Below are 27,784 nucleotides of genomic sequence, written 5' to 3' on the forward strand. Positions count from 1 at the left end.
GATAAGTGTCTGCCTAGGCTGATGTATGATGGAAAGGCAAGTAAACGTGATGTAGTCTCTGCTCATCTCTGGGTGAAAATAGAGGTCATCTCTGGGCATGGAGGGTTTCGCAGTGTAATATATATTTCCAAAGGGAAATGCTTGCAAAATGCAGATGCTGATCCCTATTCTGACCTTCGTGACTGGTGCCAGCATGTGCATTGGCACCTGCGTTGAGGCAAAGGGAAGAGCCAAGAAGTGAAATGATATTTTCCTTCCCTCATCATTACTCAGCATAGCTGGCTTGCTTAGCTATAAAAAATTCAAGTGTCAAGAGAAACTGCAGTGCAATTTCTCATCCAAAAATGCATTCTCCCTCACAGTCAAGAGATCCACTGTGTTCTAATGTTGCTTCTGAGTTGGATGGTCTTGTGGGTTACTTTTTTTCACTCTAACTCTTCTCTGTAACTTGCTTAACAATATTGTCTGAATTCTAAGGGGACAGTAGTTCTTAAACTGTAGTATGCATAAGAATCACCTGAGGAGCTTAGGAAAATAATAGGTCCCCGACTCACACCCTTAGTTCAGTGGGCTGAGGAATCTGCATATTTAATACATGGCACAGGGAGTTCTGATATAGGGCATCAGCAGAGCCACCTTGAGGGTTACCATCTGGGTGCCATGCTCAGCTAGCAATATATTACTGTACACAGTGTATAAGCCTTTATAAACCAAGTCCTAGTTGCTGCTTTTAGAACAGCCTTTGAGCCTGGCTAAATAAATTATTGCCTGACTTAACAACAATCATCGCTGGACTTATAATAACTTCTGATTTCTAAATTTCTGATTTAGACAAGAGGAGCATGAGCTTGGGAGTCAGAAAGCCCTGGGTGTAGATCTTTGAGCCTGCACTTACTGTTACTTGAACAGGCTGCTCAGCTTCTCTGAGGCTTGATTTCCTCATCTGTCAAGTGGGAACGGTATTGCCCACCTCACTGAGGAAGGGGTGGTGAGGATGAAATAAAATGACTTATATGTAAGCACCTAGCACCGTGCCTGGCACTTAGCAGACAGATGCTCAGTAAATATTATTTTCCTCCATTCTTATAGGAAGCAGGAAGTTGAAACCAACAAACGAAAAACCTTACATAAAGCAGATATTGTTAAGGGAGACTTTTTTTTTTAATGCCCAGGTGAATAGATTTTTGGCCTTGTTACACATCATTTTAAAAGTCAGTGGTTGTTTAGAGATCTTGGAAGGAAGCCCCTTCTTAATTGCTTTAGATAGTACTGACTTCTGTTGTGAATACAGGTTTCCAAGAGAGATCCCAGCAGGCAGATCAGGAAACACAGGGGTATCACGATGTTCATACCTTTGCCGAACACTTTGGGGTCCAGTGCAGAGATTTCAGGTCAGGAGTTTAACCCGAAACTACACCTGCTCCTGGTCTAAATCTCACAAGGAGAACCTTGTTTCTGAGAATTTAACTAGTAATGGATTAATTGGACTGTCTTATTCAAACTCTTTCCAGGAGAAATGAGAACATTACAGTGGTCTGAGGGAAACAATGCACTATTATACTCGTGGTATACAGAGAGCTCCTTGCTGTGAGGTGCTTTCTAAATTCAATTTCAGCAATACCTGCCCACGCCCCCCTCCCCCGGTCCAACCTGGTTTTACCGTTTGAAAAAAGAAATCATCTTTGTTCTTTGTGTTGGTTGATTAATTTTAGGTTCACTGTTCTTATCCCATATCACGCTCATGCAGGTACTTATGTAATACATTTCTGTATATCACACGGTTCCTCCTTCTGAGGACCCAAATCAGAAAAGGAATTTAATAGCAAAAAACGCCTTGCTGCATTCTCTGGCTGGACAAGCTGCAGGTTCAATGAAGATCCTTGGGTAGCGTCAAGTCACAGGTGTCCTCTTGCTGCCTACTCTCTTGGTCCTTTGTAAGAGGAGCCTGTAATCCTATTCCTGGGGCACGGCAGTCACAATAACTTCTCTTCTCTGAAGGCCACACTCTGGAAACTGAGAGAATAATCCCTGTAAGCCCCATCATATGATTTTAGAGCCTGGAAAGATCTTCGAAATCCGCTGATCCAATTCCCTTTGTTTTACAGGAGAGGAAACTGAAGTTCAGAGAAATCCACGTAGTTACTAATTTATTTATTTATTTATTTTATTGATTGATTGATTGATTTTTGGCTGTGTTGGGTCTTCGTTTCTGTGCGAGGGCTTTCTCTAGTTGCGGCAAGTGGGGGCCACTCTTCATTGCGGTGCGCGGGCCTCTCACTGTCGCGGCCTCTCTTGTTGCGGAGCACAGGCTCCAGACGCGCAGGCTCAGTAGTTGTGGCTCACGGGCCCAGTTGCTCCGCGGCATGTGGGATCCTCCCAGACCAGGGCTCGAACCTGTGTCCCCTGCATTGACAGGCAGATTCTCAACCGCTGCGCCACCAGGGAAGCCCCTAATTTATTTTTTTAAAGGACTGCCTGCAGTGTGTGTATCAGGAGCTGTGCACACAATAGGAGGCTCATAATAGACATCCAACGAGTTGAGTTGCCAAACGAGGATCAGGAATGACTCTCTGGAGACGAGGAACTAGCCAGTGCCTGCTAACTAAGAAGGAAATAAATGTTAACTGAGCCCCTTTGGTGCACGAGTGTTCTGCTGTGTTCAGAGGAGCTGGGGAAAGAAGGAGGAGTAAAAACGGGGAGAAACAAAATATGAACTTTAATAAACGGTCCTCATTGTCAAGGAACTTACAGTCTGCAGTGAACTCCTGGCTGGAAGGCACTTTCTAAATCAAGATAAGGACCTGCCGCACAATACTGAACCAAATAAGATCATATACTTAATGACCCAATTACATAGTCCTGGAGAAGTTTGGGAGGAAGAGACAAGACTTCTGGCTGCCAGAGGAACAAGCCCAGTGTTTTCCCCACCGGACTGTTAAAGCCACAACTCTCTTATTGATCTGTGTGTCCCTGTAATTATGACATGGGGGCGGAGGCTCCACTGGTGCTTATTGAATCAATATGTGGCTCATTTGATACTAAAATTATGGGTATATTTATGCGTGCCCACAATGACTCCTTTTGTAGGAATGCTTTCTACTCACATGGATCTTTTGTTGTTTTTCTTTCAGTGGCCCACCCTCAGGACCCTCACCACCCGTCAGAGAAGCCTGTCATTCACTGCCATAAATGTGGGGAGCCGTGCAAGGGTGAAGTGCTTCGGGTCCAGACCAAACATTTCCACATCAAATGTTTCACCTGCAAAGGTACGGAGCCTCCAGCTTCCTGGCTGTGTGCCACGTCCTTGCCTTGGAGGCTGCCCCATCCCATTAACTCCACACCAGTTCACCAGATGATAAATGAATGTGCTCCCAGACCCTGGAATTGCTCACCTTCCCTAATTTGGGAATGGATTAAACTTAAGGGGGAGACGGAGCTCCCCCCGCCCCCAAGACCAGCAGTACACTGTCTTTGGGTGTTCACTGAGGTTCCTGATCCTAGGAGGGGAGACTAATTGTGGAAGAGCAATGAAAATGGAGTTTTGTGTTTTGTTTTGTTTTTGTTTTTCTTTTTGGCTGTGCTATGCGGCATATGGGGTCTTAGTTCCCCAACCAGGGATCAAACCCGTGACCCCTGCCATGGAAACATGGAGTCTTAACCACTGGACTGCCAGGGAAGTCCCAAGTTTATATTTCTTTTTCAAAAAATTTTTTAATTTTATTGAAGTATAGTTGATTTACAATGTTGTGTTAGTTTCTAGTGTACAGCAAAGTGATTCAGTTATACATATATTTACGTATTCTTTTTCATATTCTTTTCCATTCTGGTTTGTCACAGGCTGTTGAATGTGGTTCCCTGTGCTATACTGTAGGACCTTGCTGTTTATCTGTACTTTATATTTCTTTTTCCCTGAGATGAGGGACTCCTACTTCAAAGTAACCATGTCCCAAAGCCATTTTTTAAAGGAGGACTGGAAAACTTTAAGATTGGGGTGCTAAGTCACTGGCTTCTGTGCGTGCGTGTGTGTGTGTGTGTGTGTGTGTGTGTGTTGAGAAGTGAGAATTAAGCAAGAACACTTGGAAGGCCTCCAAGCAGGAAAATACTTCCCATTTAAGAAGTGACCCATTTGTGGTTGATTTCCATTAACAAGCCCCCCTTTTTGGGTGTGCAACTCTTGGCATCTATGTATGAAATGTGCTGTCCTGTTATTCTGGAGCCAGGGCCTGGCCAAGTGGCCAAGGAAGAAGAGAGTAGTTTCTGTGTGTTTATTTGAGAAATATGTTACTTGAGCTAAGGGCATGTCTGGATAGCTCAGGCTGGGGTTCAGTGATGTTGGAAGAGGTGGAGGAGGGGCAAGACTCTGGGCCTGCCCTGTAGCTTTACTCTGAGCTCTGCACGTGGTACCCACCCTCATTCCTGGAAACCATGTTTCATTTTGAGCCTCTTAGGCTACAAAAGGTCAGCATTGCCATCTTAACCAGCTGTCCCCGGGGTCTCTCAAGTAGGCTCCAGGCTGCCTAGAGACCCTCAAATACATGATCAAAGGCGGTGGGCCAAAGCTCTTCTGGAGTCCACAGCTGTTTCTTTCACTGAGTGTAACCTTTTCAGGAAAAAGAGTGCTAGCATATAGCTCGGGTAAAAAGGTGGAGGGGAAGGAAGGGCATGAGTTTAGCTCCCATTGAGCGTGACAGAGGTGACAAAGGCTATAATGCGCATCATATAGAGAGAGAGTCTTTTATCCTCCTGGAAATCCCTATGAGCAAGTACGATAAATCCCCAGTTTTCAGACGACCCAAGTTGGTTATCAGGAAACATCAAGGTCACACCCAGGGAACTGACTGTGTCCACACTCTGTGTGCCTTAAGTCCTGCCATTGCCGCTAAAGCAGCTCTGTGGTCTCAGGCAAGTGACCTCTCTGTGGCTCTGTGTCCTTATCTGTAAAAGAAAGAGACTAGACCACGTGATATTTAAATCACCCCAGGTCTGATGTTTGCCAGTTCTATATACACATAACCATATTTCTATATAATACAGAACCCAGAGGTACTGAATTAGAGCCTTTTAGGTAGCATGTCAGAAAAAAATATAACTTCTCCTTACATCCAGATTGGCTAACTTGGAGTCAGGCATTATATTTTGTTTTATTTTTTGCTCATAGATTTCCTGAGACATGGCTTAAGGAGTAGATTTGGTATGAAATAAACAGAAAAAAAGTAAAGAAGGGCAGCCCTGTATGTAGTTTATATTTCTAGTTGAAAGTACAAAGTCTTAGTCTCCGGGTAGTCACTGTTCAACACATCAAGATATTAGAAGACACATTCGTTTATCCCCCGGGAGGTAGAAGTTTCCATGCTTTTCTTCTAGTTTAAATCGAAGGACTGAATGTAAGTTATTTATGTTGGAAAGTTGTACCATATGTACTTTGTTTCATGCTATCAATGTGTTCCTGAAAAGTTGAATTTTTTTATAAATTACATCATATTTTGAGAACACGTCATTCATAGGAATTATTTTTAGTTTAAACAAAACTTTACTAAAATAAATGTCATCGGTTCTTGTAAATTTGTATTTTCCCATACTTTATCTGTCAAGTCTACTGTCTTATGTCCCCAACTTACTGGGGTCACCCCTTTTTTTACTATCCAAAGAAAGTGTTTAAGCTCCCCATGTCTTATACTCTAGCAAGTTTATGCCTTTTCCCCAAGATTCTAGAGTAGTGTTGTCCAGTAGAAACATGATGCAAGCCACATACATGATTCTGAATTTTCTAATAGCTATATTAAAAAGGTATAATGGGACAGTTGCAGTTAACTTTCATAATATATTTTTTATTTGTCCTTACAGACCCAAAACAGTATAATTTCAACAAGTAATTAAAATAAAAATTATTGAGATATTTGACTTTTTTTTTTTTTCATACTAGTTTACAGTGCATCTCAATTTGGACTAGTCAGTCACGTTTCAACTGTTCAATAGCCACAGGTAGTCAGTAGCTATAGTATTGGACAACACAGTTCTAGAGATTCCTCGAGGTTTACATTCTTGTGGTCCCCTCTTGCTCTAAATTCTTGCCACTCCCAAATTCTTGGTCTCCCCTTTATGAGTGCTGTGCCTTTAGCATGGCTTCACCCCATACTGAACACCATTTCTCTTCGTCCTTTTCCCAAAGTACCACTTCACAAAGCAGCTGTTTTCAGCAGAGTTTACTGACTGTCTGGGATAATGGAGGGAGTTATAGCACAGAATAGACAACTGCCTAGCATTCTCAGGCTTTCTCTTTCCTTCCTTCCTTCCTTCCTCACTCCCTCCCTCCCTCGCCCCTTTCTTTCTTTCTTTCCTTCCTTCCTTCTTTCTATTAACTAGAAAAGTCTATTAATAGACTTTAATTTTTAGAGCAATTTTACATTTACAGGAAAATTGAGCAGAAAGTACAGATGAGGGCCATTTCTCATACTTATTCAGAACCTCATCTGCTACCATCTTGGTAGGGCGTCCTCTCTCTACAAAGACCCTTCTCCCCTCCATCCCAGGGACCCCAACTTCCTTCTCCCTCATTGTCAGCTCAGGAGTCTAAATTACCTTAGGGTCTCTACGTTTTATAAGCTCATTAGGAGTGTTTCCCAGAGGAAACAGAAATCTTCTCCTTGAAGAATGCTGTCTTCCTCCTAACCCAAGTGGCCCAGACTGCAGCTAAGTCTTAAAACAACAGTTTTGTTTTCTTTCTGTTACATATAAAGCAGAGGTGTCATTTTTACACAAATAACAAGTGTTGGCGAGGATGTGGAGAAAAGGGAACCCTCGTGCAGTGTTGGTGGGAATGTAAATTGGTGTAGCCACTATGGAGAACAGTATGGAGATTCCTCAAAAAATTAAATATAGAACTACCATATGATTAAACTACTCCACTTCTGGGTATTTATCCAAAAAAATATGAAGACACTAATTCAAAATGATATATGCACCCCTATGTTCATTGCAGTATTATTTACAATAGCCAAGATATGGAAGCAACCTAAGTGCCCATCAGTAGATGACTGGATAAAGAAGATGTGATATACAATGGATATTACCCAGTCACAGAAAAAGAATAAAATCTTGCCATCTGCAAAAGAATAAATGAATGGATCTAGAGGGTATTATGCTAAGTGAAATAAGTCAGACAGCAACAAATACTGTATGATTTCACTTATATGTGTCATCTAAAAAACAGAACAAATGAACAACCATAACAAAACAGAAACAAGAGTCATAGATACAGAGAACAAACAGGTGGATGCCAGAGGGGAGGAGGAAGATGTGGGAGAGAAATAGGTGAGGGAGATTAAGAGGTACAAACTTCCAGCTGCAAAATAAATGAACCACTGGTATGAGATGTACAGCGTGGGGACTACAGTCAATATTTATGTAATACCTTTGTGTGGTGGCAGATTGTAACTAGACTTGTCATGGTGATCATTTTGAAATGTACAGAAATGTTAAATCACTGTGCTGTGTACCAGGAACTAACATAGTATTGCAGGTCAATTATACTTCGAAAACAAACTCACAGAGAAACAGATCAGAACTGTGGTCACCAGAGGCAGAGGTGGGGGGAATTGGATGAAGGTGGTCAAAAGGTACAAACTCCCAGTTATAAGATAAATAAGTACTAGAGATGTAATATACGATGTGATAAATATAATCAACACTGTTTTATGTTACATGTGAAAGTTAAGAGAGTAAAGCTTAAGTTTTCTTCACAAGGAAAAAAAAATTTTTTTTCTATTTCTTTAATTCTGCATCTGTATGAGATGATGGATGGTCACTAAACTTACTGAGGTCATAATTTCATGATGTACGTGAGCCAAATCATTATGCTATGCATCTTCAACTTATACAGAGCTGTATGTCAGTTATGTCTCAATAAAACTGGAAGGAAAAACAAAATAGAGATGTCCTGTTCAGATTGTGAGCTAATGTCCCAGGATGGAGGATTTTGGGTGGAGAGCATTTGCTAAAACAAGCCTGGGCTTTTGGTCAAGACCTGGCTGAGTGCAGGAGGAGGAGCATTCAGGTTCTGACTGCGAGATGAGTCAGGATCTCCGGGTGATTCTCTCCCCTCCCTCCTACCAGCTCTCCTTCATACGTATACCGTGGTGCCAAAGCCTTGTAGTTCTTGAATGGGACCTGAGGGGACCTTCTGCAATTAGAAAGAAAGCCCTAAGATGCAAATACCCGTGGAAGTAAAAAGCAGAGATGAACTCTTTTACTAAGAATGGATTTTGAAAGAGGAGGGACAAAGAGGACACTGAACATCTTACATGAGAGCTAGACAAGTGCGAAGGTGGGAAAGGGTTGCAGTGGAGGAATTAGAGTTCATAACACAAACTTAAACCCATTAGCAGTCCACGACTTCATAGGTTTAGCTGTAACAGGGTCAGGATTGGTGAGCAGGAATTTTGTTGGTGAACCTATATCACTTCCTGAAATGTCTGATATCTTGGGATCTGATGGTCCAAGAGTTATGTATCCAATTAGTACATGTTAATGGAACACATACTCCATGCAAGATATTATGCTAAATGCTGAGAAAAGAAAGAGCACAGCACGTTTGTGTGCTGACACACATACATGTTTGTGTGTCAGAGAACTCATGGGGTATTTGAAGAGGTATATACATGAGCAACATGTATTATATTGAGTAATAAGTGCTGTGATGGAGAGAAATATAGGATGTGGACTGGGGGCAGGGAGATAGATGCAGAAGGGGGATAGAATGTTTGTCAGGTGGAAATAATGTAAGGTGGCACCAGGTGTGATAGGGACTCAGGGACAGATTTAAAAGACATTTAAAGTTAAGGTTGCTAGGATTTTATGACTGATTGAATATGAGGAATGAAGAAGGATCCAGGTTTCCAGTTGGACTGCCTGGGTGGACAGATGGTTGCCACCAACTAAGGATATACAGGAACACTGGATAGGCTAGTGCAGGGAGAGAGTTCAGTTTGGGATACATTGAGGCTGAGCCCACATGGTCCATACAGAGTCTCGAAGGCTTAGCACTCGAGAGGTACTGGTCTGTGTTGGGAAGAAGGGTTCAAAAGTGTTTGGCATCCAGATAATGGCTGAAGCTCTACAATTGTGCGTGGAATTCCCCTGGGAAAGGGCAAAAGGCAGGAACTGAATAATAACGATGCCAGCGTCTGAAGGAAGCAGAACCTAATTTCCATTTGTAACCTTGGAAAATGTGCCCATCTGGTAATGAGATGGAGAAAGTGATTTAATTAATGGATAGATTCTATAATTAAAAGAAAAGGAGATCCCCATAGCTTCTGTTATTCTTTATAATAACCCAATGGAAATAAAATATGGCTGCAGGCTTCTGGATGGAGCTATTCTTTATCTTCAGTACTCAGTGGCTTTGTTTTTCATCCTTGCTCATTAGCAGCAACAATCCCACTAACTTAAAAGAGGTTTTTTCTTTTTAATGCTATCCATTCATTCTGATATTGTTCCAGTGATATGATCATTTTTTAATGTAGCACCTTGTCTGCATCAGGATTGTAACACATGCTCTATAAGAGAATAAGAAACCTATTTAAATAGTATAAATTTAATATTTAATAATTACATATTTAATATTTAATTATATTTAAGTTAATTATAATTATATACACAGTTCATCATATACATTGTTGACACATTATATTGTTCATTATAATTATTGTTGTCTATCTTCGGCATTTTTTTTCAGGATAATGCCCTAGATCCGGTTTTCTTCCAGAAAGTTCTAGAGCATTTAGAAACGTTGAGGGACCAGAGGATTGAGAAGGGCTTTCTAGCCAAATGTTCTGTTTTCAGTGAGCCTTTCCTGGACTATACTGTATAAGATTTCAGCTGCTCCCTATACCATATCTCTTTCTGCTGTGTCTTTTTTCCTTAACATTTATCATTATTTAGTATATTTTATTCATGCATCTTTACCCCCTACTAAAGAGTAAGCTCCCCTCGAGGGCAGAGATTTTTGTCTGTTTTGTTTACTACTGTGTACCTGGTACCTAAAACAATGCCCGACGTATTAGGTGCCCAATAAGGGGAAAGCTGACTGAATGAATGAATGACCAGTAACCGTGTATTTCTTTGGCACTTGAATATTTGTAAGTGTTTCTAATGGCATAGCTAGTCAACAAGATTTATTGAGTGCTTACTAGACAGCAACATTATCTTTTGAAAAGAACGAGTGTAAGTAAAGCTATCTGTCATTGATTACAGAACTACACGTCTGCCTGGCAGATGGAACAGATAAGAGAACTTGTGCTGAAGGCTACTGTCAGGCAGCGCTTGGGTGGGATGTTGCTGCTGTTTAGTTCTTTATGCTGGTTTAGCCCCTTAGCTTTCACTTAACCCACTGGATATACCCCACTGCATGTGGGGTATTTTCGGACTCAAGTGGACATTGATAAAGCTCTAGTAAAATGGAAGAAATTTCTTGTATTCCCTAAGTGCTGAGCTCGGGCTTTTAATACCTATTTAGAGAATCTGACTCATTTGGAAATTGATTAAATGGAAGAATTAATCAGGATGCAAGAAAAATAAGTCTGATGCAAATGTCCTCCCTTCTCACAGCAAATCAGAAACCACTTTCATGCCATCTTTTGTTGATAAAAGAATAATCCTGTGTAGTTTATCTTTTGAATCTTGCACCGTGTTAAAGTGTTACCTAGTCAAATAAATATAATTTAGAGTATAAGGTTTTGAATTCCAAAGTGAAATAGGATAAAGGCTCAGAACTTCTCCAAAATACGCTGCTTAACAATTTTGACTCTTGTTGGGAGATAATTATCCATGGGTCTCTTGTGAACATAGGCGCCGGTAGCTTTTTGTTCTGAATTATCTTTCCAAGGATGTTTGTATAGTGAACATTCTTGGAAGATAGAGATAATGTTTCCCTCTGGAGTAGGGGACGGATTTGTTTGCTGTCTAGTATAATAAAGATAATGTCTGCCTCTAGAACAAAGGTTGGATAGATTTGCTTGCAGCTCATTATGAAAGATTGGGGTTTCCGAAGCTCGGGGTTCCTCAGTGACACAAACCCCCTGCACGAGCAGCATCCTGGTGACCTGCTTCTCTTGCCTCTGTGGGATTTGGGGGGTCATGGGGAATGGGTAACAAATATGAAGCTCATGTTACTCGCCCTGAGTCATAAAGTCTTTCGCTTCTTAAAAAAAAAAAAAAAAAAGTCTTTTGCTTCTGACCCAGGAGTTTCATGTCTTCTGCCAGCATCCATGAAATCAGAGCAGGCTAACTTGTTAGCTTGCAGGTAAAAATCTCAAGTTCTTTATAGTTCTTGAGAGCTCTGTTTTGTGTCCATGAAAGCTTACTTTTTGGGAAAGGGAACGCTGAAGTTCACCCAGCTTGATCAAAGAAGAACACATTTTCTAAGAAGATGATTTGTACAACAAAGGTTATGGGAGTGTTTATATCATAGAGGAGGGAGGAAAACGGAAATGTTCCTCAAACATTTTTAAAGCAAACACTGAACTCATCCTGTTGCTGGTTCTTTTCACGTCCTGACCCTGAACCCTTGGAGTACCCCATGGTCAGACCTCATCTCTATGTCCACTTTCTAGTGACCTCATCTAGTCTCATGGTTTACAAGTACCATCTGTACCCTGACAAATACCAACTCGATTACTCTCCCCTGCAATCCAGACTGGTATCTTCAAAGGCCTTCTCAGCATCTCCGGCAGGCCTCTCAAACCTAATTCCTGGTTACTAGCACCATCCCTACCCCCTAACCTTCTCCTCCAGTCTTTTAATTTCAGCAGTTGTCAAGACCTTCCTCCCAGTTGCTCAGGCTAAAAACGTTGGAGTCATTTTCACTCCTCTTCTTCTTTCACATGAAGCAAGTATTCCACCAACAAATCCCTTTGGCCCTATCTTCATAGTGTATACAAAAATCTGACCATTTACACTATCCCAAAGATAATGATCCTGCTCCAAGCTGCCATCATGTTTTGCCTGGATTAATAATGGTATTGGGTCTCCCTGCATCTGCCGTTGCCCCCCTTCCCCAGATTATTCTTAATGCAGTAGCCAAGGTGATCCTTAAAAATAAAGCCAGATCCTGTCACCTTTCCAAAGAATTCCTGCATCTTTCAGAATGAAAGCCAAAGACCTTAATTTGACCTTCAGGGTCCCTCCTCACTGTTACTCCCAGTCCTCATGTCCCACCACTTTCTCTCTGGCTCCCTCTGCCAAGCTACACTGACCTGTTTGATTGCTCTTAAACAAACCAAGCATTGAAGCACCTCAGGACCTTTGCACTTACTGTTCCTTTTGTTTGACAAGCTTTTATCCAGATATGTGCCTGGCGCCCTCCATAAGTTCCTTTGGGTCTCTTCTCAAATGACACTTATCAATGAGATCATCTTTGACACCATCTGATATGGGTAGATGTGTATATGTGTATCTGTGTGTGTTTATATATATATGTATTTATATACGATTTAAGTTATGTATGGTTTGTTGGTTGCCTGTCTACCCCTGCTAGAATGTAGGCACCAACAGGGTTTGTACAGCAGTCCTTAGGAAAAAACCTAGCTTACATTAGGCACTCAATAATAATTGCTGAATGAATGAATGAAATGTTTATCATTGATTGATACTAATTACACATTATTATTTCCAATTATTAAATCCAGGTCACCCCAGGCTTGATTTCAATCAATGTCTCCTTAAGTGTGGGAAGGAGAAAATTATTTTTGTAGTTCCCAGATACAGCATTTCTCACACAGGGAAAAAATATTCTCTCTTCAATATTTTTTCAACGCTTCTAATTTCATGAAGCAGAAAATCTTATAACAAAGAGAGAATAGCTGTCAGGCCCAGGGCCTTGATCAAGCAATGATATCAAAGCTCCAACTGAATTACATTATTTAATTATTTATTTCTACAGATACTTTATATAGAGGGCAAGTGGCCCTGGAAGTTTTGATTTACAGTAGTGGTATACATTTGCCTTTTAAAATAATTGTACTTCATAAAAGTGAGATTTATTTGTCTCTATCCTGCCTAAGGAGAGTGCAGGCCTGACTGAGAGCAGAGACCGAGGCCAGTGCCAGCTGAAGGTTTGGGTGGGGCTCAGAATACAGAAGCAGCCTCTTCAGCTGCCTGTTCAGGAACTTCTTTTTCAGATGCACTTCCATGATTACAGACCATGTAATGAACAACAAAGCCGTGTGGCTGACAGGGTCTTGGTACTCCAGCCGGGTGTCAGGCCTGAGCCTCTGAGGTGGGAGAGCTGAGTTCAGGACATTGGTCCACCAGAGACCTCCCAGCCCCACATAATATCAACCGGTGAGAGATCTCCCAGAGACCTCTGTCTCAACGCTAAGACCCAACTCCACTCAACAAGAGCAAGCTCCAGTGCTGAACACCCCATGCCACACAACTACCAAGACAAGAACACAACCTTACCCATTAGCAGAGAGGCTGCCTAAAATCATAATAAGTTCACAGACACCCCAAAACACACCACTGGACGCAGTCCTGCCCACCAGAAAGACAAGATCCAGCCTCATCCGCCAGAACGCAGGCACCAGTCCCCTCCACCAGGAAGCCTACACAACCCACTGAACCAACCTTACCCACTGGGGGCAGACACCAAAAACAACAGGAACTACGAACCTGCAGCCTGCAAAAAGGAGACCCCAAACACAGTAAATTAAGCAAAATGAGAAGACAGAGAAACATGCAGCAGATGAAGGAGCAAGGTAAAAACCAGTCAGACCAAACAAATGAAGAGGAAATAGGCAGTCTACCTGAAAAAGAATTCAGAGTAATGATAGTAAAGATGATCCAATATCTTGGAAACAGAATGGAGAAAATACAAGAAACGTTTAACAAAGACCTAGAAGAACTAGAGAACAAACAAACTATGATGAACAACACAATAAATGAAATTTAAAATTCTCTAGAAGGAATCAATAGCAGAATAACTGAGGCAGAAGAACGGATAAGTGACCTGGAAGATAAAATAGTGGAAATAACTACCACAGAGCAGAATAAAGAAAAAAGAATGAAAAGAATTGACAATCTCAGAGACCTCTGGGACAACATTAAATGCACCAGCATTCGAATTATAGGGGTCAAAGAAGAAGAGAAAAAGAAAGGGACTGAGAAAATATTTGAAGAGATTATAGTTGAAAACTTCCTTAATATGGGAAAGGAAATAGTCAATCAGGTCCAGGAAGTGCAGAGAGTTCCATACAGGATAAATCCAAGGAGAAACACACCAAGACACGTATTAATCAAACTATCAAAAATTAAATACAAAGGAAAAATATTAAAAGCAGCAAGGGAAAAGCAACAAATAACATACAAGGGAATTCCCATAAGGTTAACAGCTGATCTTTCAGCAGAAACTGCAAGCCAGAAGTCTGTGGCAGGACATATTTAAAGTGATGAAAGGGAAAAACCTACAACCAAGATTACTCTACCCAGCAAGGATCTCATTCAGATTCGACAGAGAAATTAAAACCTTTACAGACAATCAAAAGCTAAGGGAATTCAGCACCACCAAACCAGCTTTACAACAAATGCTAAAAGAACTTCTCTAGGCAGGAAACACAAGAGAAGGAAAAGACCTACAATAACAAACCCAAAACAATTGAGAAAATGGTAATAGGAACATACATATTGGTAGTTACCATAAATGTAAATGGATTAAATGCTTCAACCAAAAGACATAGACTGGCTGAACGGATACAAAAACCAGACCTGTATATATGCTGTCTACAAGAGACCCACTTCAGACCTAGTGACGCATACAGACTGAAAATGAGGGTATGGAAAAAGATATTCCATGCAAATGGAAATCAAAAGAAAGCTGGAGTAGCAATTCTCATATCAGACAAAATAAACTTTAAAATAAAGACTATTACAAGAGACAAAGCAGGACACTACCTAATGATCAAGGAATCAATTCAAGAAGCTATAAAAATTGTAAATATTTATTGACCCAACATAGGAGCACCTCTATACATAAGGCAAATGCTAACAACCATAAAAGAGGAAATCAACAGTAACACAATCATAGTAGGGGACTTTAACACCCCACTTTCACCAATGGACAGATCATCTAAAATGAAAATAAATAAGAAAACACAGGCTTTAAATGATACACTAAACAAGATGGACTTAATTGATGTTTATAGGACATTCCATCCAAAAACAACAGAATACACTTTCTTCTCAAGTGCTCATGGAACATTCTCCAGGATAGATCATATCTTGGGTCACAAATCAAGCCTTGGTAAATTTAAGAAAATTGTAATTGTATCAAGTATCTTTTCTGATCACAACGCTATGAGACTAGATATCATTACAGGAAACAAACTGTAAAAAATACAAACACATGGAGGCTAAACAATACACTACTAAATAACCACGAGATCACTGAAGAAATCAAAGAGGAAATCAAAAAATACCTAGAAACAAATGACAATGAAAACACCATGACCCAAAACCTATGGGATGCAGCAAAAGCATTTCTAAGAGGGAAGTTTATAGCAATACAATCCTACCTCAAGAAACAAGAAACATCTCAAATAAACAACCTAACCTTACACCTAAAGCAAGTAGAGAAAGAAGAACAAAACAAACTCAAAGTTAGCAGTAGGAAAGAAATCATAAAGATCACGTCAGAAATAAATGAAAAAGAAATGAAGGGAATGATAGCAAAGATCAATAAAACTAAAAGATAGTTCTTTGAGAAGATAAACAAAAGTGATAAACCATTAGCCAGACTCATCACAAAAAAAAAGGAAAAGACTCAAATCAATAGAATTAGAAATGAAAAAGGAGAAGTAACAACTGACACTGCAGAAATACAAAGGATCATGAGAGATTACTACAAGCAACTATATGCCAATAAAATGGACAACTTGGAAGAAGCAGACAAATACTTAGAAATACACAACCTTCCAAGACTGAACCAGGAAGAAATAGAAAATATGAACAGACCAATCACAAGCTCTGAAATTGAAACTGTAATTAAAAATATTCTAACAAACAAAAACCCAGGACCAGATGGCTTCACAGACGAATTCTATCAAACATTTAGAGAAGAGCTAACACCTATCCTTCTCAAACTCTTCCAAAATATAGCAGAGGGAGGAACACTCCCAAACTCATTCTGTGAGGCCACCATCACCCTGATACCAAAACCAGACAAAGGTGTCACAAAAAAAGAAAACTACAGGCCAATATCACTGATGAACATAGATGCAAAAATCCTCAACAAAATACTAGCAAACAGAATCCAACAGCACATTAAAGGATCATACACCATGATCAAGTGAGATTTATCCCGGGAATGCAAGGATTCTTCAATATACACAAATCAATCAATGTGATACACCATACTAACAAATGGAAGGAGAAAAACCATATGATCATCTCAGTAGATGCAGAAAAAACTTTCAACAGAATTCAACACCAATTTATGATAAAAACCCTCCAGAAAGTAAGCATAGAGGGAACTTACCTCAACATAATAAAGGCCATATATGAAAAACCCAAAACCAACATCATTCTCAATGGTGAAAAACTGAAACCATTTCCACTAAGATCAGGAACAAGACAGGGTTGCCCACTCTCACCACTATTATTCAACATAGTTTTGGAAGTTTTAGCCACAGCAATCAGAGAAGAAAAAGAAATAAAAGGAATCCAAATCGGAAAAGAAGTAAAACTGTCACTGTTTGCAGATGACATGATACTATACGTAGAGAATCCTAAAGATGCTACCAGAAAACTACTAGGACTAATCAATGAATTTGGTAAAGTAGCAGGATACAAAATTAATGCACAGAAATCTCTTGCATTCCTATATACTAATGATGAAAAATCTGAAAGAGAAATTAAGGAAACACTCCCATTTACCATTGCAACAAAAAGAATAAAATACCTAGGAATAAACCTACCTAAGGAGACAAAAGACCTAGAAAACTATAAGACACTGATGAAAGAAATTAAAGATAATACCAACAGATGGAGAGATATACCATGTTCTTGGATTGGAAGAATCAACATTGTGAAAATGACGATGCTACTCAAAGCAATCTACAGATTCAATGCAATCCCTATCAAACTACCAATGGCATTTTTCACAGAACTAGAACAAAAAATTTCATAATTTGTATGGAAACACAAAAGACCCCGAATAGCCAAAGCAATCTTGAGAACGAAAAATGGAGCTGGAGGAACCAGGCTCCCTGACTTCAGACTATACTACAAAGCTAGAGTAATCAAGACAGTATGGTACTGGCACAAAGACAGAAATATAGATCAATGGAACAGGATAGAAAGCCCAGAGATAAACCCACACACATATGGTCACATTATCTTTGACAAAGGAGGCAAGAATATACAATGGAGAAAAGACAGCCTCTTCAATAAGTGGTGCTGGGAAAACTGGACAGCTACATGGAAAAGAATGAAATTAGAACACTTCCTAACACCATGCACAAAAATAAACTCAAAATGGATTAAAGACCTAAATGTAAGGTCAGACACTATAAAACTCTTAGAGGAAAACATAGGCAGAACACTCTATGACATAAATCACAGCAAGATCCTTTTTGACCCACCTCCTAGAGAAATGGAAATAAAAACAAAAATAAACAAATGGGACCTAATGAAACTTAAAAGCTTTTGCACAGCAAAGGAAACCATAAACAAGATGAAAAACAACCCTCAGAATGGGAGAAAATATTTGCAAATGAAGCAACTGACAAAGGATTAATCTCCAAAATATACAAGCAGCCCATGTAACTCAATATCAAAAAAAAAAAAACAGTCCAATCCAAAAATGGGCAGAAGACCTAAATAGACATTTCTCCAAACAAGATATACTGACTGCCAACAGACACATGAAAGGATGCTCAACATCACTAATCATTAGAGAAATGCAAATCAAAACTGCAACAAGGTATCACCTCACACTGGTCAGAATGGACATCATCAAAAAATCTAGAAACAGTAAATGCTGGAGAGGGTGTGGAGAAAAGGAAACACTCTTGCACTGTTGGTGGGAATGTAAATTGATGGCTGTTCTCCAGCCACTATGGAGAACAGTACGGAGGTTCCTTAAAAAACTAAAAATAGAACTACCATATGACCCAGCAATCCCACTACTGGGCATATACCCTGAGAAAACCATAATTCAAAAAGAGTCATGTACCACAATGTTCATTGCAGCTCTATTTACAATAGCCAGGACATGGAAGCAACCTAAGTGTCCATCAGCAGATGAATGGATAAAGAAGATGTGGCACATATATACAATGGAATATTACTCAGCTGTAAAAAGAAACGAAATTGAGTTATTTTTAGTGAGGTGGATGGACCTAGAGTCTGTCATACAGGGTGAAGTAAGTCAGAAAGAGAAAAACAAATACCGTATGCTAACACATATATATGGAATCTAAAAAAAAAAAAAAAAAAAAATCTTCTGAAGAACCTAGGGGCAGGACAGGAATAAAAACACAGACATAGAGAATGGACTTAAGGACATGTGAAGGGGGAAGGGTAAGCTGGAACGAAGTGAGAGAGTGGCATGGACTTACATACACTACCAAATGTAAAATAGATAGCTACTGGGAAGCAGCTGCATAGCACAGGGAGATCAGCTCGGTGCTTTGTGACCACCTAGAGGGGTGGGATAGGGAGGTTGGGAGGGAGACGCAAGAGGGAGGAGATATGGGGATATATGTATATGTATAGCTGATTCACTTTGTTATAAAGCAGAAACTAACACACCATTGTAAAGCAATTATAATCCAATAAAGATGTTAAAAAAACAAAAATACTATAATATCAACTCTGGTTAAATCTAATGAATAAAAATGTCTGCTTCACCTAAAAAAAAAAAAAAGTGAGGTGATGTTTTAAAAGGCATTAAGGAAACAAAATCTATGGCAAAAAATATAGTGAAGGTGGTACATGAGTGAAATTGGGAAAGTTTGGGGAGGGAACAGTGATTCTGATATTAGACTTGGATTTGCATCTGAAGTGATGAGGCTGTTTTTAGTGTAGTCTTGGGACTCAAATGTTATACGATATTATAATCATGACAGCTACTGAAAAGAAGAAAAACTGCACTTACGTAAATGTAGTCCAACTTTTAAACTGCTATGGTGAGGTTTGTCTGTCTGCCGCTAATGAGATTGAATTAGTGAATTTTGCTTGCAATTTGAAAAGTAAGAATTGACTCTACCATGGTCATTTCTTTCTTTCTTTTTTTAAATAAATTTATTTTTTTATTTATTTTTGGCTGTGTTGGGTCTTCATTGCTGCCCCCGGGCTCTCTCTAGTTGCGGCAAGTTGGGGCTAGTCTTTGCTGTGGTGCACAGGCTTCTCATTGCAGTGGCCTCTCTCGTTGCAGAGCATGGGGTCTAGGCGCACAGGCCTCAGTAGTTGTGGCACATGGGCTCAGTAGTTGTGGCTCTCAGGCTTTAGAACACAGGCTCAGTAGTTGTGGTGCATGGGCTTAATTGCTCCGCGGCATGTGGGATCCTCCCGGACCAAGGCTCAAACCCATGTCCCCTGCATTGGCAGGCGGATTATTAACCACTGCACCACCAGGGAAGTCCCTCAACAAATAGTTTTTTTTTCAAGTGCCGAGGCACTCAAGAATAAGTCATACACAATCAGGTTATACATATAAGTTAGACATGACCTCTGCCTTCATAGTGGTATTCCATAGACTGAATGTTTGTGTTCCTCCCAAACTCATATGTTGAAACCCAATCCCCAATGGTGTTAGGAAGTATGGCCTCTGGGAGGTGATTAGGTCATGAGGATGAGCCCTCATGAATGGGATTAGTGCCCTTATACAAGAGACCCCAAAGAGCTCCCTCATCCCTTCTGCCATATGAGGACCTAATGAGAAGACTGCTCTCTGAACCAAGAAGCAGGCTCTCACCAGACACTGAATCAGCTGTCAACTTGATCTTGGACTTCACAGTCTCCAGAACTGTGAAAAATAAAGTTCAATTGTTTATTAACCACCCAGTCTGTGGTATTTCGTTATAGCAGCCTGAATGGACTAAGACAAGCTATTAATCAGACATTGAAATAATCATAAAACTACGACTTACCGACTGTCATTGGTGCAATAAAGGGAAAATGAGAAGATCTGCCTGGGCAAAAATGTGAGCTTGTAACAGGAGGATCTCAATGTGTTTGTGGTGGGGGGATGGGCAGGTGGTCAGGAAAGGCTTTCCTACCCCACCCCCATCTCTCCTGGAAGAGAAATTTGAGCTGCCGTGTAAAGGATGAAAGTACAGTAGCCACTTAATTTTTCCTTGTAATAAAAGTCCGCTAAATGGACTTCATTATTCCAAAGAGCAGATTTGCATTCTTTTCTTACTAAAAGTCACTTAAATTTTGGCATAAATCAATCTGGGAATATCGACACTTGATGGCCTTCAAATGTTTACCATGTGAAATGTTTATAGAGCATCTATCATCTGTCCATTCACCATCCTAGGCTGTGGAGGTCTGAAAGGTATTTATAACATGATGCCTACCCCTAAAGAGCTTGTGATCTGGTGGCAAGCAGTGTGCTTACTAGAGGAACCATGGCTGGTAGCAGGACAGGTGCAGGTGAGTGGTCCAGAGCACAGGTGCAGTGAGTCCAAGACTGCAGAGACCACCTAGAGCTGAATGGTCCAGGGATGTTGCCAAGAAGGGGACAAGATATGATAAAACACGGATGCTCCAGAAAACATAATAACCTTCCCAGGACCGGAAAGGGGGAGCATGCTAGTTGTGGTCAGGGGTAGGGGCTGCTTTGTTCAAGGTGATGGAGACAGGGGTATGTCTGGAGTTGACACTGGCCTTCATTTGGGGAAGCAAGCTTCCTGCTGGAAATGAATGGAGCCATAACCCTCCTACTGTCATTTGAAAGATGGCATTTTAAACATTAATTAGAGTAACTTTATTCCATTTCAAAAATGGAACTAGTGTTGTATGTTATTTATAGCCACATAGTTTTAAAAAGACTTCTGAACATTGGACGTCTGTGGAAATTTTAAAAATCAGATCACATGAGCTCGTCTCTCAAGATAGCATTGGCAGAAATCTGCATACAGAATATGTCTTAATAGAGACTGTTGCCACTTCGCAATGTGAGGCTTAACTGTGTGTTAGAGGGTGTGGGAAATGCTACCTTTTGATGCTCATAGCCCATGAACATCAAAATTATTTTTAAAGTGTTTATCTAAAACTATTAGAAAATCTGGGTTACAACTTCTACTGATGTCAATGAATTGCAATATATTTTTCAAGAATTAGTCTTTAAAGACTGGGTTCTGTGAAAGGGCTTGGGAAAAGCATCCCATCTCCAATAGCACTTTCCATTTTTGCCATCTTTGGGTTTATAAGATGTTTACCAGACCAGGATCATTCCATGTAGAATATGTGTATTTATAAAGTGCAAGGATTTTATGGAGTAAAGTGGATGAAAACTGAGGGGTGGGTGGGTTGAATATACAGATTAAGAGTTTTCTGTGTTTAGTTTTTTTTTAAGTAAAATTATATTATCTAATTTATATGCTATAAGAACTAACTCTTCATGTTTGTATCTCATTTCCAAAATGGTACTTTAGGTGATGATAAAATGATAAATTTGATGCTCTTTTCATTGCAATGTAATCTCTATGATTTGATCTAGCTGTATGGGTCAAGAAAGTAACATTATCACATTGTCCATACCGAAAAGGATAAGTACTCTTCTATCCTGAATGGAAAGGCCATTTATTCTGTCATAAATATTTTCTAACCATAGATATAGTATAGCCTCTTTCAAGAGCCTGTTCTCATTTGTAATCACGTCTATGGTTATAGCTATAAGCTTATCTAACCTGATCTCTTGGTACATGTAAAGCAAATGTTTCCCCAGTTTGTCCTTTAGATGGAAAAGAGCTGATTATTGATTTCCTTAAAATAACCCACCATACACATAAGACCATAATTACCCTGACCTCTTTTCTTTGGTCTAATCCCAATTCCATTTACCTTTTTTTTTCTTAGCTGTTCTCTCCCAGCCCTTTAATTACTCCTGTTGCTACTCTGTGATCCCATTCTAGTTTCTTTTCATGCACCTTAAATTATGGAGCACATAACCAGTCACAGTCTTTTTCTCTGTAATCAGGACCTTCTTGGTATTGTGAGCCCAAAGCAGAGCTATAGTGTGACCCTACACATAGCACATGTGAATTGAAATGGTCTCTTGAGTTGTTGAGTTACAGTCAATTTCAGTTGTGAAGGAAGTTCAGAGTCTTAAAAGACTCAAGAAGTTGAGAGAGGGTGGAGTTACTACCTTGGCACCACTATTTTGATGCCAATTTGCAGAAGCAAAGACAGGATTACTGGCTCTTTCTTTATGCTGTGCCAGAGCAACTTGGTTCTGCCCACACTGTCCTGGTTTAAAGCAATATGAAATAGGAGGAAAGGGACAATAAGTTTCCATCTCTCTAAGTATCGTGGAAGATATAAAACAGCATAAGAAGTGGTATTTGCCTTTAATAAGCTTGCAACTGAGATAAGGAAAAAATCTCAATGGCAGTATAAGGTACAAGATAACATATTAAGAGTCAAACGTTAATAATTGTTCTGAGCCCAGAGAAAGCAGAGCCAGAGGGGACTGGAAGAAACCATCAGCTTCATCACAAGGTCAAACCTGAGTGGGGCCTGGGAGGCTGGCTGGGGTTGGTATGGGTGTTGGCAGGAGGTGGGAGGAGGTGTCTATCCGGCAGGGGGGTGGGAGGGTCAGTTTGACTGGAATAAAGCGCTCATGATCAAGAAGAGTCAGATGAATGTTTGGTAGATGCCAGGGCCTTAGATGCAAGGTCAAAGTGTTTGCAGAGTGAAGCAGGAGGTCTTTTACCATAATACTTGGGAGGAGGTGTGCAGGGTAGATTGGGCAGGAGAAACCAGAGAAAAAGAGCCCATTAAGAGGGTTAATAGACCCCATGCTAACTGCTTTTTTGTGGTTGCTGGTAAAAATGGCTATGCATCTGTGCCTTTATCTGTTTTCTGCAGGTTCAGCTTATAGATACACATATAATTCTCATGGAGGCTCTGTCCTTAGTGTCTGGGAGTTCATAAAAGGCAAAGATACATGACTGAGCTCTTTATGGGGACTGAAAAAGGGAAAGGGAGAGGAGAGAATATAGACCTTAAAATTTACCTGTGGGCCCAAAATTCCAGTGGGTGGCTTAATCTGAGGTAGGCTTACCTGGGATAAGCAAGATCCTATTAAGTCTGGCCAGCCTTTCATTTCTTCCTTGTGCACATTTTCAGCATTTATGCATGATCTTTCCTAATTATTAAGTAATCTATGCTATCAGAGAAGACTTTAATACTTGTTTTGTGTTATGGGCCAAAACCAAAACAAAACAGTACACTGAGTGAGAGATATTATTCTGGGTGATATCTTTGTTATTTGAGCTGGTTATAATTAATGTGGATTAACATAATTAATCCACAACAAGCATTAAAATCAAACTTAGTTTGTAGTTGAAGATTTTATTAGTAAAAGAGGTTCCTAAATGTTTCCTTTTCAGCCAAGTCTCTTTAGTTATTATTGTAAACTCAGACTTGGAATTAATACAGCCCCTCAAATGCCTGGCTTTGGGGTCTCATTTTGCCATCTGGTTGGACTTCTATCTTCTTTCTAACTATCTTCTTTCCCAGAAATGATCATCGATTTCATTGAGCATTTAGAAGTTAAGGTGAAAACTATTTAAATATGTTTTTGAGGCTTAGTATTTGCTTCCAGGGTGATGCATTAGCTAATAGTTATTTTTGGTGGAAGCTGCCCCCTCTTATTATTGTTTATGAGTCTCTGTTCAGCTATTTTGAACTCTGGGCGACAGCATGTAGTACTTTGGAGCTACAGTGTATGGTGCTTTCAAACACACTGCTCTGGATTTCAGAGCAGAATCTGATTCAGTGAGACCCCACCCTGTAATAGAATTGGGAGTGGTTTGGGAAGATGCTATGTCAAAGTCTACCTTTGTATTTTCTATGAAAAAAGGGTTTGAGGAAATGAACAGAATAACATCTTGGGTGAAATAAAATTCTTTTAAAATTTAGTTGGAGTAGAGGATGGATGAAGAGGATGGGAGGTATATGATATTCACGGTGCAGATCCACCCATGAAGTGTTTGAGAGTTGCGTACCCTGCGTCCATCCCAGCCCTGCTTCTGCCCATGGCAGCCTAAGAGGAGGCAGGGCTAGTGCTGGCCCAGGCCAGGTAGAATGGGGTTTCAACTGTAAAGCAGAACTTCTAGAGCACATAGCCCTTTTAGGGTGTGGAGAAAAGGGAACCCTCGTATGCTGTTGACGGGAATGTAAATTGGTGTGGCCACTATGAAAAACGGTATGGAGGTTCCTCAGAAAACTAAAAATAGATCTACCATATGATCCAGCAATCCCACTCCTGGGTGTTTATCTGAAGGAAACAAAAACACTAATTAGAAAAGATACATGCACCCATAACTGAATCACTTTGCTGTACAGCAACAATTAACACAACATTGTAAATCAACTATAGTTCAATTTAAAAAAAGAAAGGACACATGCACCCCTATGCTCACTGCAGCATTATTTACAGTAGGCAAAGTATAGATGCAACCTAAATGCCCATCAATAGATGAATGGATAAAAAAGATGTGATGTATATACACAATGGAATATTACTCAGCCATAAAAGAGAGTGAAATCTTGCCATTTGCGACAACATGGATGGGCCTGGAGGGCGTTATGCTAAGTGAAATAAGTCAGACAGAGAAAGACAAATACTGTATGATTTCACTTTTGTGTGGAATCTAAAAACAAAACAAATGAACAAACAGCAAATAACAAAACAGAAACAGAGTCATAGATACAGAGAACAAACAGGTGGATGCTTGGGGGAGGGTTGAAGGGGGAGAAGATAAATAGGTGATGGAGATTAAGAGGTACAAACTTCCAGCTGCAAAATAAATGAGTCACCAGTATGAAATGTACAGTGTGGGGAATATAGTCAGTAATTATGTAATATCTTCCTGTGGTGAGAGAATTTAACTGGACTTATTGTGGTGGTCATTTTTAAATGTATAGAAATATCAAATTACTAAGGTGAGTAACAAGAACCAGCATAGTGGGCTTCCCTGGTGGCGCAGTGGTTAAGAATCCACCTGCCGATGCAGGGGACACGGGTTTGATCCCTGGTCTGGGAAGATCCCACATGCTGGAGCAACTAAGCCCGAGGGCCACAACTACTGAGCCTGCGCTCTAGAGCCCGCGAGCCACAACTACTGAGCCCGTGTGCCACAACTACTGAAGCCTGCACGCCTAGAGCCCGTGCTCTGCAACAAGACAAGCCACGGCAATGAGAAGCCCACGTGCAGCAACGAAGACCCAGCGCAGCCAAAAATAAAATAAATAAAATAAATTTATTAAAAAAAAAATGACTAGCATAGTGTTGTAGGTCAGTTGTACTTCAAAAACAAACATGCACATTCATAGAGAAAGAGATCAGATTTGTGGTTACCAGAGGTGGGGGGAGGGGGAGGGGGAGTTGGATGAAGGCAATAAAAAGGTACAAACTCCCAGTTATAAGATAAATAAGTGCTAGTGATGTAATGTACAACATGATAAATATAGTTAACACTGCTGTGTGTTGTATATGAAAGTCGTTAAAAGAGTGAATCCTAAGAGTTCTCATCACAAGAAAAAAATGTTCTATTTCTTTAATTTTGTATCTATATGAGATAATGGATGTTCACTAAACTTATTGTGATAATCATTTCATGATGTATGTAAATCAGATCACTATGCTGTATACCTTAAATTTGTACAGTGCTGTATGTCACTTATATCTCAATAAAACTGGAAGAAAAAATAAAAATAATGTAAAAAATAAGAAAGAAAGAAGGAAAGAAAGAAAGGAAGAAGGGAAAAGTAAGAAAGAAAGAAGGAAAGCAAGCACATGGCCCTTATCGCCAGAAATGAGCGGGTGTAACCCAGATTCTGCCATGAAAAGCCTTCATTTCCCTGGGGCAAGTTCAGAAGGGCTCTTCATGCCCTGTGATGGGCTGACCAGCTGGCAGAGTGCCAGACCACAAAACCAGCGCCTGCCCTAGAAAAGAGAAGAAAGAACCCACCTAAGGCTCCAGGCCCCCAGTTAGAATTCTTATGTTGCTCAAAACTAAATTGATCACGTTTGCTTGACTTCCCTCCCTCTCTCACTAGGATGAATTGATTAAAACACCAATGAGACCAGCAGAGATGTTCAATCTCCAGATCTAGATGAAGAAAATGTCTCTTGCATTTTACCTCCAAGCAACCTTTGGGCAGAGTTTTAAGTATTACCTATTCTCCTAAATTTCTGGCAGTATGAACTAGTTGACAGATGGAATGTCTCTGAAATGAATTTGTTGCAACATAAAATGTAACTGCTGTTTTTAGAAAGTTGAAGAAATAGTTGCTACTACAACCCTGTTCATGCCGCTAGAATACTATGCTGTTTTCACCCTTATTTGACACCTCCGTACTTTGTTCCCCTCCTGTTCTGTGGTATTTTTACAACACAAGCAGCTCCTGTTAACTTTTTTTGAAAAGATGTAAGATTTTTAAATGTGCTGTTACTATTTTCACAACTTTTATATAAAATTGCTTCGATGTACATATTCCTACTTAACTAGTTAATGGAATGCCTTGGTTTGCAGAGAATGAATTCAGGGGTGTCACACCTGCAAGACATATGACTGTTTGTGGCCATGCTTTAGTGAGAGCAAAGCAGGCAAGATTCAGGGGGGCCTTGAGTGGGACATGTTTTAAATAATTGATCATGAGAAGAAAGCAATTGATTAATCTCTTTCACTGGCAGCTCTATTTTTTTTTTAACATCTTTATTGGAGTATAATTGCTTTACAATGGTGTGTTAGTTTCTGCTTTATAACGAAGTGAATCAGCTATACATATGCATATATCCCCATATCTCCTCCCTCTTGCGTCTTCCTACCACCCTCCCTATGGTCACCCTCTAGGTGGTCACAAAGCACTGAGCTGATCTCCCTGTGCTATGCAGCTGCTTGCCATGAGCTATCTATTTTACATTTATTAGTTTATATATGTCCATGCCACTCTCTCACTTCGTCCCAGCTTACCCTTCCCCCTCCCCGTGTCCTCAAGTGGCAGCTCTATTTTTTATGAAAGGAATCTATGCTTTTCCCTGGGCATATGTTAACTTTCAACCAAAGCAAAGACAAATGGAGCATCCAGAGTTAAAAACCTAAATAGAGCCTACTGAAGTTCGACCTTACTAATTGGGATTGTGTGATCATTTGGATGGGAAAGTTTTACTTTGCGCCACCAGTTAAAAGTATTTGCTAAGCTGTTAATATAAAACAGACCAAAAGTTTTTTTTAATTTTTAAAATGTTCACCTTTAGATATTTTGGGTTAAAAAGAGTAACTCCTTTGTCAAAGTGTAGTTTTCAAGAAGTTAAATACATGACTCTCATACAAATATGGAATGAACATGTACCAGAGATTTAGTCAACTCATTAATGAAGGAACTATCAGAATGTAAAGCTGGTTCAAAGGAGAACCAAAGGAATGGGTTTAAGGGCATTCAAGAAAGGATGTCGGGATAAGATGCCAGGGTTAGATATAAGACTGGTTAGCGGTCTAACAGGAGAGTAAATCTGGACAGAAATCATCTGCACATCTACCGGACAAGAAGC

The 27,784-nt window shown here is 40.0% G+C and overlaps 1 protein-coding gene across 13 annotated transcripts in view; it reads left to right on the top strand.

The window, feature by feature from the left end:
* The window catches only part of ABLIM1 (actin binding LIM protein 1), a 343,354-nt gene that overhangs the window by 182,248 nt on the left and 133,322 nt on the right, over window positions 1-27,784 (top strand). For all 13 annotated transcript variants that reach the window (XM_059899450.1, XM_059899459.1, XM_059899452.1 and 10 more), the window contains exon 2: window positions 3,132-3,266. In XM_059899450.1, the coding sequence (XP_059755433.1) occupies window positions 3,132-3,266 (135 nt within the window). The remainder of the gene's footprint in view (window positions 1-3,131; window positions 3,267-27,784) is intronic.

The sequence above is a fragment of the Balaenoptera ricei genome, chromosome 16, assembly GCF_028023285.1.
Source record: "Balaenoptera ricei isolate mBalRic1 chromosome 16, mBalRic1.hap2, whole genome shotgun sequence".
NCBI lineage: Eukaryota > Metazoa > Chordata > Mammalia > Artiodactyla > Balaenopteridae > Balaenoptera > Balaenoptera ricei.